This window comes from Oreochromis niloticus, linkage group LG14, assembly GCF_001858045.2.
Source record: "Oreochromis niloticus isolate F11D_XX linkage group LG14, O_niloticus_UMD_NMBU, whole genome shotgun sequence".
NCBI lineage: Eukaryota > Metazoa > Chordata > Actinopteri > Cichliformes > Cichlidae > Oreochromis > Oreochromis niloticus.
In genome coordinates, this window is record NC_031979.2 from 27,101,676 (window position 1) to 27,119,316 (window position 17,641).

Sequence of the window (17,641 nt, forward strand, 5' to 3'; positions counted from 1 at the left end):
GTTTGATTTTAGGGTGTGGGCTTCAAATCAGAATGTTGTGCAAATATAATACAGAGAAACTGCCAGTGATGAGTAAAGATCCATATGGAGTCTGCAGGTGGATGCTGGGGTGGTGGAGTGGTTGAAACACCAGGCAGCAGTGACGCTGACATGTCAGGGTTAAAGAAAGGACATTTTACAGTTTAAATATACTACCAGACTGGGAGGATGTGTTTGGTAACTTATGGTATGACATGAAGTGAGTGAGGTATGTTGCATTGCTGCTTGAGATGCCTTCCTGAACTAGCTTGCAGACTATGCTCCATTTTTCATTTATTAGTTATTACTCATTCATGGCTTTGCCAGTCTTACTAACTATTCAGAGACTTTTCTATCTCACATCTGCATCGATGACTAAGAGGTACAGCGCGAACAAAGGCAGGTTGAAACTGTGTGGGTGTGTGTTAACATTCTTAATCTTGCCAAAAGTGTGTGTCCAAGTAGAATGACTGACTGAGCTGAATTTAAGAATCTACAGATGTCAGTTAGCATGTTAAACAGCTAAAAATCTTGACAATACAATAAGAACAGAACAATTATGACTTATTTAAAAGGGTTGCTACATAGGAGGCAGCATCTGCTGTTATAAAAGAACATGGTAGCAAAACTTTGATTTGCAAAGTTACATCTGAATAAACCAAAAGACTTCTGGAACGATGTTCTTTGGAAAAATGAGACCAAAATGAAGATGTTTAGCCACAGTACACAAACATGTATATAATAGCTATCAAGCACACTGGTGGAGGGGTGATGATTTGGATTTGTTTTGCAGCCACAGGACCTGGGCACCTTGCAGCCATTGAGCCGACCACAAACTCCTCTGTATACCAAAGAGACAAATGTGAGGCCATCTGTCCAACAGCTACAGCTTAGTTGGAAATGAGTCATGCAAGAGGACAATGACTCCGAGCACAGCAGCAAATCAGAAACATAATAACTGAAAACAAAAAGAATCAAGGTGTTGCAATGATGCAGTCAAAGTCCAGACCTCAATCTGACTGATATGCTGTGGTGGGACTTTTACGGAGCTGTGCATAAATGTGCTTCTATAGTTTTATGAATCATGGGATGTATTTCACAGGGCTGCATAGGGTTATGTGAAAACCCAGCTATATGTACTCAAGGTCAAATAATTAGCCCTAAAGTGTACATTTATCCACACGGTACCTGTAGGCATGTAGCCATACCCCTATTTCTGTTTGTTGTTTAAAGATTGCACATGATCATATTTTGAAGGTAAAAGTAATAAAAAAAAAATATTTTAAATAGAATTTTATTGCATCCATTAGCTTTTCTCCAAATCATTGTTAATGAGAAACCAATAAGTGACTTAGACATTTTTATTAAAGAAAATCTTAATAAAGCACATATGTACTTAAATGCAGTGTTATCTTTAATGTGTCAAAACTACTAAGAAATCATTTATATAAATTCATAATAGATTAGCAGACAAATAACAGTGATGTTAAATTATTTATTTATTTACACATTTACTGGCTCTACTGAAAATGCCAAGATAAGAACTTTTGTCATGACAACAGTTATGTTTAGATTTCAAGTGTTCATTCAAATATGAAATGTATTATTCTTATTTTCAGTAGCTACCACAGCAACAAAGAAAGAAACATGTGAGAATAACTTAATAACTACAGCATGCTATCAAAACCAAAAAAAGTTCTTAAGAGTCTACTCCTAGTCACTGTGGGAGTGATTTTCCAAGACGAACCAGCTGCAATTAGTCTGCTTTTCATTGTGAATCTGCATGCTTACTACTGCCTTAATGGATTTCCCGTTGATTAACTTATAATCAGATGCAAATGCCATCACATCAATAATTATAACAATCATAGCTTTCACTAAGAAAGCATCATTAGCTCATGAATGACACAAGGCAGATGTCTGAAGTACATAAAAAAAGACTCAATAATGTTCAGGGCGTTTTATTAATGTTCAAATCCATATGTTAAATTATTAACTAAAAGATAACAGATACTGATAAAATTACATGATGTATGTTTGTGGCGAACTACTGGATGATCCATCAATTTAAACTGACTCATTTCCTCTGTGACTGAAAGAACTTCCTACAGGTCATTGATTACTCCAGCTTTTAGACAATGACCTCTAACCAGGCAGTCATGTTAAACCTAACCGTATAGAGAGTGGGAGTATGCAGATTCAGAAACATCAAGGAAGTAATCATTAGAGACAGGTACATTAGCACCATAAAGAGTGTTAATAAGAAGATTTATTATGTAAATGATCTTTCAGTTTGGTTTTGGGAGAAATACTGAGACCAGATTTACACGTGTTTAGACTGAACTGTAGATAAAATGGGTGTTGCTGCTCCTGGACGATCAAAATCTTGATAAACCATTATGAAATAATGTTTTCATGAAAAGCCAAAAAGTGTTTGAAGGTTTTTAATAGGACTTGCTTGTCCTCACAGCATGGCTATAAAAGGCCAGAAAAATATAAACAAAAAAGAGAAGAAAACTGCAACAATCGGTACCTCATTTGTTCAACAGGTTTCCCCCACTAAAATGAATAAGAAAGAACTGAACGAAATGAGGACAAGAAAACACTCACAATAGAGTGCAGGACGTGGACGTGTTGAGGAAGAAGGTGACTTTGTGACAGCCCTGTGCATGGGTGGTGCTTGGCCAGATGATCAGGGACAGGCTGACCTCCCACGCAGAATTAGTCATCAGTTTACACCACTTATTTTTTTTTTTCCCACAAAAGACTCTTATTCAACCTTCTAGCAACCTTCCTTCACATTGTTGCGCAGCCTTGTCTCCCCCACACACAACGAGTCTGCAGGATCTAGACATCAGCCTTTATTGTTCAAATTTCCCCAGGGATGCTGAAGAGTGATTTAATCAAGACGTGATTAAATAGATTGAAGAAGAGCTCAATCTTTTTTTTGAAACCATTTTAATCAAACTAATTCAAAGAAATACTCAGAATTACAGCATTTGAAACTTTACATAATAAGCTGTTTTGACAAATTTAGCTGTTCACTTTTGTAATTCTGTTCTCAATAGAGCAGTAACCTTTGTTCCGAGGGATTTGCTTTCCTCATTGTATTGCAGATTTGATGCTTCTTAGCAAAATCCAGAAATGGGAAACGACAAGCCTTGCTGCATTTTGGTTTACACATGCTGTAAAGAAAATGATCCCAGAAATGTCCAGATTATGCAGAAACATCTTGCACAGTGACAGCATGCGGCTCTCCTTTTTCGAGGGCTATTCTTCTGAAATCGAAATCGCACATGCACCGTCACACCACAAGTATACTGTTGCACAGCACACAACAAGAAATCAGCAGTCTCCATCATCCAAACATCAAAACACAGTTTTTTCTCCTTCATATGTCTTTATAAACAGTTTTTCGCCCACCTACGGTGTCCTGACAGAAGTAAATACAGGCAATGTAAACGAAATCATTTATTTTCTGTTCTAATGTAATCCAATAAATGGTAGAGGGAGAAAAGAGAGAGAGAGAGAGAAAGAGGAAAACAACAGAGACACAGGAGCAAACACTGGAACACAAACTCCATCTGGATTTTATATACATGCCCTCTACTGCCCCACCTCCCCCTGCCCACCCTCTAATAACACGCAGTATGCGTTAAAATGTACATCAAAGACAAACTGGTATGAAAAAAAAGAACATACAAAATCAAACTTGCAAAGCAAATCTACTCCTCTTCATTTTTATTTTTGTTGTGGTGCCATAAGCCTCTAACCCCCTCCCCTACTTACACCTGATTACCTTTTTGGACAGAAATAAGAAGAAACAAATAAGCGACATGAAAAAGACGAAAGATGAGTTTACTCTGTGAGTTGCCTAAAACGCATTAAGGTGTTGGGGCTGGTGAAAATAAAGGCCGGATGAGCCATCTGTGACTCAGCCTTTCCCTAGATAAGAGAAACAATGACTAAATACATCACAGGTGCTGACATGTTTTTCTCTGCTTTCACATAGAGAGAAAAAAAATCCCCAAAACATTAACCCAGGTAGACAGTTCAGAGTTACTAAAAATGTGTTTTCAATCAGTCTTCGGCTTCTGAATGATGAGTGGTTGTCGAGAGTGCATTAACTGATGACTTTTGAGTCACATCACTGCTCACTCACTGCGGGCTACACAAACAAATGCCGGGCACCAATGGCAACCAGCTAACCGTCCAGTCAGGTTACATCAGTATCACTGCGCATGGTACGTGACCTGAGCACCTGTTGTCCAGGATAACTAAATCGTGTGGCCTGTGTAGTCATAAGACCCATAATAAATACGTCATAAATTCTCCGTGGGACCAGACACTCGATGTTGACACAAAACAAAGTGCGATGGCAAGCACACTCAGGGCAGAAGGGATGCCAAGCAGGATGAAGGAGCGTGGAGTCAAATTCCCTCCACGTCTGGAAAATAATTGCACACACCAGCAACCAAAAGCACACTGGGTACTTGCACTCCACCAAGTACACGTAATCACGTGCGATCATGCAGTGCACAGCTTCTAGTATGAAAAGTGAAAAGTGACTTGAATGGCTTAAAAGAATGCAAATAAGCTGTGCAAACAGTGCCCCTTTGTGGTCGCTCAGCTTTTGGCATGGAAGAAAATGTACTTGAGGTAACAGGTCAGACTGGGAGAGGCTGGCAGAGCTGTGCATGAGAAGCTCATTGACTTTCAGGTCTACCTCCCCCAAAGCCTTGCAGCTATGTGCACAAATTAAGCTATCACAATATGTTTTGAAACGGTTACAGCCAACTAGAATAATACAATCCCAGCTGTGAAAATGTTGGCATGATGTTTAAAACATAAATAAAACCAGAATGCAATGATTGGGAATCTCATAAACCCACATTTTTTCTACAAAAAACACAGAAAACATGTGAAATATTTATACTGAGAAAATGTAGAATTTTAAGAAAAGTATTAAATTGTTTTTGACACTTTTCAAAACAGCTGGCACAAGCCTGTGTTTTTACCACAGTGTAGCTTTCCCTCGTCTTTTAACAACAGTCTGTAAAAGCCTGTAAACTGAAGAAACCAGCTGTGGGCTTTTAGATGGGGAACGCTCTATTCTTGTAATATAGGATTCCAGCTGCTGAGACTGAGAGCTGATAACAAGAGTTTCAAATTTCAATTTGAAATTTGATCGGTCTGATTTCAAAATAATGTGTCTGACCATAAAACTATTTCCACTTTGTCTCAGTCCATTTAAAATTAGCCTTGGTCCACAGAAGATGGCAGTATTTCTGGATCATCTTCATATTTGTGGATTGTACAGCAAATTCTGTTCACAGAGTGTGCTATACCATCCACACCGTAACATTACAGTATCATCACTACTATCTGCTGTACCATTCACAGCCCATGCAGTGATTTCCAAGACACAATGCAGGGTGAATAAAATATGGATTTATGATGTGCTAATCATTGCATTCTGTTTTTATTTACATTTTACACATTTTCAGAATTGGGGTTGTAACAGGTTTGTGTTTTTCATCATTTCAGCTTCTCTTTTTAGACTGGTTAGTTTATAGAGAGAATTTGCTTCTTTCATATATGTTTGTTATTGTTAAAATGTTTGGTTTTAGCTAAAAAAAATATTTTATTATAAAGGAACAACACTTAAGAGGGTTAAAATTCCTTTTTATTTTTGTCTTGACAAATTCAACCAAACTGTTACAAAATGATGTTTTTAGCATGTCTTATACAAATATCCTTTCCATTTTGGGATTTGTCTAAAGCTTTGGTTTTACTACATTTTTTTCACATCTAGTTTTCATTTGGTTTTGTGAACTGTAATCTTGCATCCAAATACTCATAAATTTACTTTTAAGTATTTGATTTCCGTATACAACACAAGAAACACACGGGGACTCATCCCAGGGGAATATTTAATCAAATTTAGAGCATACTTCAAGAGCAATAAAAAGTCTTTAACATCCTCAGACCAACGCCCTTGTTTGGAATCCATTTTTAATTTCTCCTAGTTATTTGGACCTTTTACGTATAAAACTAAGCATTAGCTTTGAACATTAAAAAAAATAAATCGTCTTTATGAGGGAAAATGAAGCAAAAGCAAAATGAAGTATAAGGTGCTTAAAAATCAAACTAGAAAGTGTCAAATTTCAAATGATATATTTAGTATGTTTAATTCTTATGTAAATTTGAGGTGATGGGCATAAAGGTGATATTATTATTATCATGGTATTGATACACCACATTTCATGTAGAAGCCGTAAATGTAATTTGTTACTCAATAAGGATTTAAATGCATCAGAAAAAAGTTATTATTGATGATTTAATTTATCCTCACAAAAAACTACAAAAATGTCTGGTGCTTTTTGGTAACATTTCCTAATGACCATCATTTACAAACCTGTAAACTGATAATTTGTTACAGTTAAATAATCAAATAATAATCTTCACTCGCTGATTAAAAATGATTTTGTTAGCTATATATACAGTGGCTTGCAAAAGTATTCGGCCCCCTTGAACTTTTCCACATTTTGTCACATTACAGCCACAAACATGAATCAATTTTATTGGAATTCCACGTGAAAGACCAATACAAAGTGGTGTACACGTGAGAAGTGGAACGAAAATCATACATGATTCCAAACATTTTTTACAAATAAATAACTGAAAAGTGGGGTGTGCGTAATTATTCAGCCCCCTGAGTCAATACTTTGTAGAACCACCTTTTGCTGCAGTTACAGCTGCCAGTCTTTTAGGGTATGTCTCTACCAGCTTTGCACATCTACAGACTGAAATCCTTGCCCATTCTTCTTTGCAAAACAGCTCCAGCTCAGTCAGATTAGATGGACAGCGTTTGTGAACAGCAGTTTTCAGATCTTGCCACAGATTCTCGATTGGATTTAGATCTGGACTTTGACTGGGCCATTCTAACACATGGATATGTTTTGTTTTAAACCATTCCATTGTTGCCCTGGCTTTATGTTTAGAGTCGTTGTCCTGCTGGAAGGTGAACCTCCGCCCCAGTCTCAAGTCTTTTGCAGACACCAAGAGGTTTTCTTCCAAGATTGCCCTGTATTTGGCTCCATCCATCTTCCCATCAGCTCTGACCAGCTTCCCTGTCCCTGCTGAAGAGAAGCACCCCCAGAGCATGATGCTGCCACCACATTTGACAGTGGGGATGGTGTGTTCAGAGTGATGTGCAGTGTTAGTTTTCCGCCACACATAGCGTTTTGCATTTTGGTCTCATCTGACCAGAGCACCTTCTTCCACATGTTTGCTGTGTCCCCCACATGGCTTGTGGCAAACTGCAAACGGGACTTCTTATGGTTTTCTTTTAACAATGGCTGTCTTCTTGCCACTCTTCCATAAAGGCCAACTTTGTGCAGTGCATGACTAATAGTTGTCCTATGGACAGATTCCCCCACCTGAGCTGTAGATCTCTGCAGCTCGTCCAGAGTCACCATGGGCCTCTTGGCTGCATTTCTGATCAGCGCTCTCCTTGTTCGGCCTGTGAGTTTAGGTGGACGGCCTTGTCTTGGTAGGTTTACAGTTGTGCCATACTCCTTCCGTGGGATGTTCAAGGCTTGGGAAATCTTTTTGTAGCCTAAGCCTGCTTTAAATTTCTCAATAACTTTATCCCTGACCTGTCTGGTGTGTTCTTTGGATTTCATGGTGTTGTTGCTCCCAATATTCTCTTAGACAACTTCTGAGGCCGTCACAGAGCAGTTGTGGAGCCGTTTTGCAAAGAAGAATGGGCAAGAATTTCAGTCTGTAGATGTGCAAAGCTGGTAGAGACATACCCTAAAAGACTGGCAGCTGTAATTGCAGCAAAAGGTGGTTCTACAAAGTATTGACTCAGGGGGCTGAATAATTACGCACACCCCACTTTTCAGTTATTTATTTGTAAAAAATGTTTGGAATCATGTATGATTTTCGTTCCACTTCTCACGTGTACACCACTTTGTATTGGTCTTTCACGTGGAATTCCAATAAAATTGATTCATGTTTGTGGCTGTAATGTGACAAAATGTGGGAAAGTTCAAGGGGGCCGAATACTTTTGCAAGCCACTATATGAACTTTATTTAGAAAAATATTCCCTGTGTGGAAACTGGTGTTTTATAAAACTTGTAAATGGCTAATAAATACAGTGGATTGCAAATATAAAAATATTTCATTTCTTACTCTAAATTCTAACAGATTCTTTACATACTTTTTTTTAAGGGGTCTATAAGCAGGGAGGTGAGGCGGCGTTACCAAACATTACAAAACCTGTGAACCAGTTTTTGTCCCGTTTCACTAACTGCCATCATCTTTGATGAAGTTTAGATCACAAGACTGATCTCAGCAGTATCTGATTTCAGCAGTCAGTATTTGAGGTCGTCATAATTTTTTAAGTTTACTTGACTAAGAAAGTAATAATGATCTAATTTAACAATTTTGTATTTAAATATAAGGGAGGCATGGTGGTGGTGGAGTGGTTAGCACTATTGCCCCACAACAAGAAGCACCTGGGTTCTTTCTATGTGCAGTTTGCATCTTGTCCCCATACCAGGCTTCTCTCTTGATACCCCTTCACAGTCCAGATACATGCATGTTAGGCTAATCAGCAATTCTAAACCTGCCATGTGTGTGAATGTTGAGTGTTGTCTGTGTTACCATGCAGTAGACAGACTGGCAACCTGTCGAGGCGGTACACCGCCTCTCGCCCTAGCTGTGAGTGGCTACATCACCTTTGTGACCCTAAATCAGATAAGCAGCAGAAAGTAAATGGCTGGATATTAAATATTAATGTTTTTTTTTCCTAGCTCGTTTCTATTATGGTTAAATTTACAACCATAAAGTTCAATGTATATGATCTGTCTTTTAAAAAAAACCCAAAAAACCCTTTTATTTATGTTGTAATCAGTAAATCATTTTTTATTTAAATCATGACAAATCTTTAGACTGGGATAACAAACCTGAAGGGTTATGAGAGGAGGAAAGGGCAGATTGTTAACATTCCTCCTTCTTTGCCTGTGACAGAACAAACTAGAATATAAATCGAACATCAGCTGAAAGAGAGCTCTGCTGGCCAATAATTTATTCCCGACTGCTATGCATAACACACGGTACTGTGGCAAATACTGAGCTCTTAAAAAATGTAGCTGCTAGCGGGACACGTGACGCATCCCGGATATGTCTGGCAGTATCGCTCTATCTCACTGGCATTTGCTGTTGAAGTGATACAAAGGTGGAAAGCAGAGTGAGGATGTGATTGGAGAAGCTGGGTAGTTGTTTAGAATTAAAACTCTCCAAAGATCACCTGTCACACTGTGCTGCCACCTGGGGAGGGTTCTTGGGATCAGCTGAGGCCACGGTGGGCTTCTGTCAATCAGTTTTTGCTGTAACGGCCAAACAGCAATAGGAGGATTATTTATTTATTTATTGACAGACTCCACCATCAATAAATAATGAGAATGGAGAGCAGTCGTGACTAGCTCTGCACGCATCTAGGAACTCATACCACTCAGCTTTAAAAACAGGCTCATAGCTTCAGAACAGCACTGCATTTAGGGGGAAAAAAACCTGCTCCCAACAAGAAAGGTTTCATTTCTGATTTACTGTTTTCACAATTTCACCACAAAAACAAGAAAGCAAAACAGGGTCAGGTCGCATCTCAACTGCTCACATATCGGCAGAAAATGTGAAAGTATGAAAAACACAAAATGACACGCTGAGCGTACAAAAGTGCTTCCTACAATGTGGCCGGCTGTTTTTAAAACGCAGCATAAAGCGAATCTCATTTTAAGTGTCAGTTTACAGTGCTTCGCCCAAGTGGATTGCATTTGACTAGAGCCACCCACATTGGCAGACACTTAATTCCTTACAGCATGCTCAAGGTCATCTCACGCTTTCTTTTGGAACAATCATAAAAGAAGAATCTCCATTACAGAAAGGCCCACATATTTCCCCTTTGCAGGCAGAATTCATTTCGTAGCACAGCAGGAAGCAGCTTCGTCATAACAATCAGACTGACATGAACATGCAAGAGCCTGAAAATGTAAGATATTCTCTTACTTGCATGTATTTTTAAACCAGAATACATGCAAAAAAATAAAATAAATAATGGAAACATTTTAGTTTGATCTGCTGTCCTGTAAGATTAGAAGCCATATATATAACTCCCAATCTATTTGAAAAAGAAGCTGAAAACTCCTCTGAAGTTAGACTGACTGAAATTCCCATTTTTCCTCTTCTGGTCTGACCTCCCTCTGCTTGTTAGCAGATGCAGACACACGAGTTAAAGACAGCGCTGGTCACGATGTGTCATTCCCCTTGGCAGCCACAGGGGGCGCACTGGTTCTGCTCACAGTGCTTGGCAGGAATGGCTGGCTCCGAGCCTTTTTTCTGCAGGCAGGAAGAGGGATAGCATTAACACTTGGAGCGGTGACAGTACCTACCTCAGACATACAAATGGTAATACTGGGAAATACGGCTACTGTATCCACAGAGCAGTAATTAAATCAATATCTATGCATCCTTCTTCATTTTTAATAGGTAAAAGGAACATCAAGGTCAAGGTCATAGCCACGCCTTACAAAGAGATGTCGAGATACATGTCCTGTTGTCACGGTGCCACTGGGTGTCAGTGTGGTGACATTCTGATAAAGACCATCAAGCATGAGTTGAACAGTGTGTAATCGCTTTTTATCAGCGTTCCCCACCCGTCACTCATTCTTTTTTTTTATCTCCCAGCCCTATTCACCTGAGTCTGTCTACGAGCAGGCCGCACAGGTTGGTTGTCAGGGTGGTTAGGTGCCCACGGACCCAGGCTCTGATTGGAGTAGAAGTCCATGGGGTAGACTTCCTTCCAGCCTACCTCTTGTAAAGCAACAGCTGCCTGAAAGATACCAAGAAATACAGATGGCGAGAGAGTGACAAATCAGAACCAAATCAAAAAAGGACAAGAAACCCGATAAGCAAAAGGTGCAATAATGGCACCCTCCAAGGTGTTATGGTACATGATTCCACTGATTTTCACTGTCACCTAGTACTGTATCTGCAGTTTTCAGCGTTTTGGACAAACAAGCGGCAGGAAACCACAGAGTGATGAGAAGACACAACAGACTGACTATACCGACAAGACAGGTGTCATAATATTAAGCTTGGATAACAGGCAGAGTTGTCATGTTATCCCTATGCAGCTGCACTGAACGCTACAACAGCTGTTAGAGAGGAACAACAACAGTGGCATGACAGAGCTGTGACTTAAGTGAAGACTGCTCCATATGGAAGAGAAATGCCTGTGAATACTGATTCCGAGCGAAAGTAAAAGCATACATAACAAGCGTTCTGAATGAAAGAACAAATCATTTGAATGTTCATTTATTCATTTATCCGAGTACTCGTTCATCTTTCAAGCTGTTTAGATGCCAAGACCTAACTTCAGCTTTGAACTATTTGGAATAATTCCGATGATGTATGGAATTATGATGAGAAAACAAGTCATAGAAATTTTATAAAACTCCAAATACACCCGTTAGAGAATTTAGTTCAAAGGAGACATGAAAAATTCAGCTTCAAAGTGATGAAATCTTTCTTCTAGTGCGACATAATTCATCACTGTTGCGCAGCTTGTGACTGTCGTTCGTTAGTATAGCGCGCACCCAAACCGACAAGGCAGTGTTCGGTTCTCTTACCCAAAGGCTTAAGTTTTCTGAATAAAACCAGAAGTAAAAACATTATTTTTCTTTAAAAGAAAGTACTGGAAACTTAATAAAGCTTCTTTCTTTCTTTTTTAAGATATAATTGCATCCCAGCTATGTTAAAAAATCTCATAAATATGTGTTTTTCAGGCAAAATAACTTTCTCCATATCCAGATTTTAAAACACAATCTATCAAAAAAATAAAAACACTACAGAGTAACCATCCCTTCCTTTCTCCAGGCAGCCTTCTACCAGAGTCTCCTCCTCTCGTCTACCCCTTATTCAATCAGTTTCTCGCTTCTCTCTCTTTTCCCCACTGCTCTCGTTCTCTCCCCTCTCACACCAACTGCCTCTCTCTGTGGAAGCTAGCTTCTCTTGCTAATCCCTGCTCTGACAGGAGAGCCAAGTGTGTCTTATTGACTATAAATATAACATGAGACGCACTGAAAATAAATCTCCTTGCTCACTTCACCCTCCCATCTCATTCCTCTTCATCTTCCTCCTAAATGCCACAGTGAAAAGCATAGCGCACCGAGACGTGTAACACTCATAGGTATGAGATGCGGGTGAATTAAGACTTATCACAAGCGCGCATATACAGACACAAGAGCAGCACCAAATTATTTAAATGCACAAACATCGTTCCCAAATAGCTGGCGGGGAGAGCAAAGCAAACTGTAGCACAAAGGGCTTAAGAAAACAGATTGCTGCTTTCCTCATTACAGCAGGGCGAATTTCCGTCTTCGCACGCGCCGTTATAGACCTCAGTCAAAAACAATGCAAAATAACCATTACTTTTTCTTCTAAGGTGAATGCTATCATTATTCTTAATGGCCCCGTTCTGAAATCTAAGTGCTTTCACGTCGTGTGCGGCGCACAAAGATGTGTAGTCTGAATATAACAGCAGCCATTTCAAATCACAATCCAATATTCAAGACAGCAATTCCCCTTGCAGCCATTTCAGTATTCAAATCAGTGGCATACATCTGAGGGAAAAAAAATTGTTGAACGAATTAATAGTTGACTTCAAGTGCTAACCAGTGAGGTCACATAACAGCATAATGTGACATAACTGCCAAGCTCATCACAAAACAAGCCTGCTTTCTTTTTGCTACAACAGCTGCAGACAAACAAACACATGCTTTGAAATGGATCTTTATGGGATGCTGTCCGATCCATTTCTCTCCCTTTAGAAAAACAAGATAGCTGAAAGGGGTGGGGGGTGTCTATATGGTTCTGCAGCCAGCAGGGGGGGCTAGTCTGCTGCTGATGGTGTTTTATATGCGTGTGCTGGCGTGCTTTATGGCAGGGAGAGGAAGAGGGAGGAAGAACTAGACATAATTCTTCATCTCCAGCACAAGCAAGGCCTTGATGAGTCTTATACAACTTGAAAAATCACTTAACAATGTAACTTTCTCCTTCTGCACTTTGATGAAGGCTTCAACACGACATCAGTCAGGTTATGTGCAGACAGGAAGGTCTGTGTGTGTGTGTGAAATGTGTGACACTTGTATGAAAAGCGATTAGCGGCTTGTTGAGAGGCTGTAAGGTTGATGCTTACCTCATATGGAGAGAGAAGGGGTTTGGAGAAGGCAGTGCCCCAGTCGATAGAAAGGCGTGGACAAGCGATCTGAACCCACCTGTAAGAAGGAGTAGGTGCAAATTTTAGCTCAAACGTACACTTGAGAATCAGTGCAAATGCGAGTGTAACAGTTAAGCAATAACGTTGAGAGACTAAGATCCTATTAGACAGGCAGAGCACATCTACAACTGCACACTGCATGTGGGTACGTGATGCAGTGGGTTGTGCGAGGAGACTCCCTCCACCTGACCTCCAGCATCTGTTGGAGAGATCTGTCCTGATTTGCAACAGTTCTAAAGACAGCCATGCGACACCATCTGAATGCATAGTCAGAAAGAGGGAGGCTAAAAAGACAGGGATGAAGGCTTCAAGTGGTCTAGTGGTGCCGACTGGTTGCAAGAGGCAAAAACAGAGAGGAAAAAAAAATACAGCAAAAGATGCAAACAGGGGTAAAAGGAAATGCTGTGAAAGGAAAGAGGAAGAGGTTAGGTGAGTGTGAATAAAAAAGCCGCACCAGCCGGTCTCCACGGAGGTAGCCTACATTGCTCGCAGACAGGGTGGCGGAGGGATGGGGTGGGGTGGGCGTAGGTTTAGTGGTGAAGCGGCTGTGTATTAAAGAGATGGGGAGGGGGGTGGGAAAAAAAAGAGAGAGAAGGACACAGATACAGAGCGATAGGGAGAATGAGCAATGAAGATGAAAAACCGGAGGGGGGGTTGAAGAGGCGCAGGCAAGAAGAGAAGACAGAAGTGAGGCAGAAGAGAGGAAGAAGACAGGCAGGGAGGAAAGTGTTTACTCTGGAAAATGCATGGGAGTAGGATGAGGAGGGTGTAGAAGTAAACAGCTGCAGGGAAAACTGAACAATGGGAAAATGGAGACGGAAAGTGGCTGGGGCTACGGGGGTTAGCTTTCACAGATCAATGCTATTCACAGCTCCGTCTCTACTGAGGAAGCATAGCATTCCCTGTCCCTAATCCTTATGATGAAGATCCATCAGAATGATTGATAAATACAAAATGAACTGCAGTGTATATAAAGACTAATGCTAAGTAAATGTCAATGAGGACACACCAGTTTGAGATTTGGTTTGCGAGTGCTTGACTACTTTCAAGTGTATGGTACTGCGTCAAATTTCCTTTCTGTCTTTCCCTCATTTTCCAACTTTCACACAGTTTCTCAGCTGCAGAATTGATTGCACCGCTGACGCTCACTCCACTCTGCTTTCAGTCACAGAATTATTCCACCCCCTCTGGGCAAATGCATGGCATTTTCTCATTTTCAAATAACACTTAAAAAAAAGGCTCCCCCCAAAGAGTGAATTCTGATTCATCCTCCTAATTTGAGAGCCAGCTGAGTCAGAGACATTTCAACCAAGCACCAATCTCCTCAGTCCTAAGTTGGCCAAGTTTAGATGGAGATTGGAATCTGAAATGTGACCTTTAGGTCTATCAGCCGCTTTTCATAACCAGAGCCTTTAAACACACAAACACTGCACGTGCATCAAAGCGGCCTTAGTGCAGGAAAACAGTGGGGAAAAGGGCTAAATATAGGAGGAAAACCGACAGTTTGTATATGCGTGTTTTTATATGCAACATGTTTTTGAATATGCAAATTTGCAGTGCAAGATTCAAAAAGAACACTGGAAGTGATAAAAAAAAAGAGAGAGGGTGATTAATAAGCAAAGAGTAAATCCTCAGGGCTAACTCTGAGAGTAGAGAGGGAAGTAAGACAAAAAGCATGAAAAGGGAAGGAAGAAAGGATTCGTCCTTCATAGGGAGAAGATAGCTGATTGGCACATGAACTGAGGCGGGACTTAAAAGTGTTAGCAATGAGATTTTCTAAATGTTGCAGTGTGGTAAGGCACATAGTGCCACTGTATTGTTCCTTAAAAGCAGTGGAAACAGTATTTATAACCCCTATCTTTGAAATCATTTTAGCAAGTGTGGAAGAGAACTGATATCATCATGACGTACAGTAAAACACAAAGACTTCAAAAAACAGGAGAGGTACACAGTCTCATTTGAGCCTTGTTCCACAATTTGCTCACAAACCAAGATTACCTAAAATAAATAAACAGTGGAACAGACTGTGGGCACAGTGTGGTTTGTAGCTCAGCTGCAGGGGAGGGGTGGAGCAGTGGGTTTAGGGTGTGGTATCAGGGGAGGATGACCTACAACGTTGTTTTCCATCACCTGGTCATGCCTTCCCTATTTCAGTTGGATGCAGGGACCTGAAAAGAGAGGTGTGTGCCGTAAGGGGACAAGGCAGCGTGAAAGTTGTGCAAGAAAAGAAAGTATGGCAAATAAAAGCACCCATGCTGTGTGCCTTGGGTACTGCATACCACAATGGGACCAAAACCCAGTCCGGTGAAGGATGATGGACCAGCGACTGGCGCAGCCATTGAAGGGGCTGGCCCATATGGTGGTGAAGCTAGCTGCCATGCATATGGAGCAGGCGATGGTGCACCGGAAACAGTTTGATCAATTGCAGCACCTGGCCGAGCACCGGACCAGAGTGTTGGAGGATCTGGTACCACAGTGGTCAGCAAGGTACATGTGGCGGCGCTGAGCCTCCCCACAATGGTAAAGGTCAGCTTCCAGTGTGTTCGCCAGGCGATACTGGATCAGCTGGAGCTCACACCGAAAGACCATCGCCGCAGTTTCCAGGGAGACCTGATGGGGCCAGCAGATCTGCCCTCGCCAGGTGGCTGCAGCCTGGCTCAACCAAAGGAGAGGCTTTGCTGCTCGAGCATTTCATGGAGAGGCTCCCAGTGGACACAACAGAGTGGGTCCGCTACAACCGACCAATCGGCCTGGGGCAGCTGCAACCACGAGTAGTTGGCTGGTCCCGGCTCCATGGAGGCAGCTGCGGAATGCATCACCATTGAGGCCCGCCACCAGCATCATCTACCCTTCCCACCTCTCTGTCTCTTTGCAGGTCCCACCGCTAAAGATGGCACACCTCACTCACCGGGAGTTGCATGAGGATCAGGGCAGGACTGCTGGAAGTACGGACGACTGGGATATGTCCGGCAAGAGTGTGTGCGGATGGAGGTGGGACAAGTGTTCCATGTCGCTGGCCCTCCAACACCCTCCCTCAGCCAGGATATGGTGGACTCAGGCTACATACAGAACCCGGTCAACGAAACCCTAGTTTGGCCCGGGGCTTTGCTGGAGGCAAAGTGGGTGGAGGTTAGGTGTGTGCATGGGGACATGCACAAATATCCCATAGAGCCACTTCAAATTAAATAGCAGGGCAAAACACAGAGTAAAGGCTGGAGTTAGCTCGCGACTGATGCATCCCTTAATTCTTGGGACAGGTTGGCCCGGGGTTTAATAACCTTTTGGCATAGTGTGTGGGGATGCATTCAAGGCCTTTAGCAGAGTGTAATGTCTTCGACCAAGTGATAAAAACTGATGGTCAAATGGGGCACCCTGAAGCAGCGCCGACCTACCTGCATTTTGTATCGATTAAGGAAAGGTTTTATCGAGTTAGTCATGACACCCTCACAGAAGAGGAACACACCCAGTTGTTGGTGCCTAAAAGTCACCGGGAAATTACTTTCCAGAAGGAAAGTGCTTTGAGTCTTTCATACCACACAGACTTTTGTGGACAGTTATTTAGTCAGCCTCTATGAAAATGATCTGTCTGCTCTAAAAAACATCATGCTTTCAACACAACACAACATATAAGGTTTAGAGGAGCAGCATGCAAGTGATATATAAAGGTAAAACTGCCTGACATTTAAATCTGGATATGCAATGTGAGCTCCAGCCTGAGTATACTGCATTACCCGCTGTGGCCCATTACACCCCAGCCTCCACCTGTGTGGCTCTGCTTCAATTACACTTACAAACTTGACCTGCCAAGAGCAAGAACAATTAACCTTTCAGAACTCCAAGGAGAGAACAATTTCTTCACCTTTGATTGCAAACTAGCTAATTGAATTAAAATAAACAATTTCTTTTTCTTTGGAGCCCCCCTCCCAGACCCCAAAAATATTCGAACAGAGATAAAAGGCTGAAATATAGCGGCTGGCATTTGCTGTCTGGCTGAGATAAGTGTGTGCTGTGCAGATGTCTGCACAACAGTTTAAAACCTGCTTGGGGACAGCCTAATTACACTCTTAAGAGCATATGTTAATGGTGCCTCTCACTTTATATGAGTGAGTATGTGTGTGTCTAATGACAAAGAAAGCCTGAGGGTGGGATCTGTACAGTGTGCTATGTTGGTTAGTGCTGAGCAGTAGTGAGTCTTTTACCGCCTCACCGTCTATCTTTCAATCTCCCTCGCTTTGTCTCTCTCTTTAATTCCTCCTTTAACACAAGCAGATTTGACA

At 41.3% G+C, this 17,641-nt stretch overlaps 1 protein-coding gene and 1 long non-coding RNA gene across 3 annotated transcripts in view; one reads left to right on the top strand and one right to left on the bottom strand.

Moving 5' to 3' along the window:
- Positions 1-17,641, top strand: part of LOC112842160 (uncharacterized) — a 41,024-nt gene that overhangs the window by 4,351 nt on the left and 19,032 nt on the right. The window lies entirely within an intron of this gene.
- The window catches only part of dph1 (diphthamide biosynthesis 1), a 60,347-nt gene continuing 52,321 nt past the window's right edge, over positions 9,616-17,641 (bottom strand). For both annotated transcript variants that reach the window (XM_003440119.5, XM_019345267.2), the window contains 3 exons: positions 13,284-13,362; positions 10,782-10,916; positions 9,616-10,423 (listed from right to left, as the gene is read on the bottom strand). In XM_003440119.5, the coding sequence (XP_003440167.1) occupies positions 10,343-10,423; positions 10,782-10,916; positions 13,284-13,362 (295 nt within the window). In that variant the 3' untranslated portion in view covers positions 9,616-10,342. The remainder of the gene's footprint in view (positions 10,424-10,781; positions 10,917-13,283; positions 13,363-17,641) is intronic.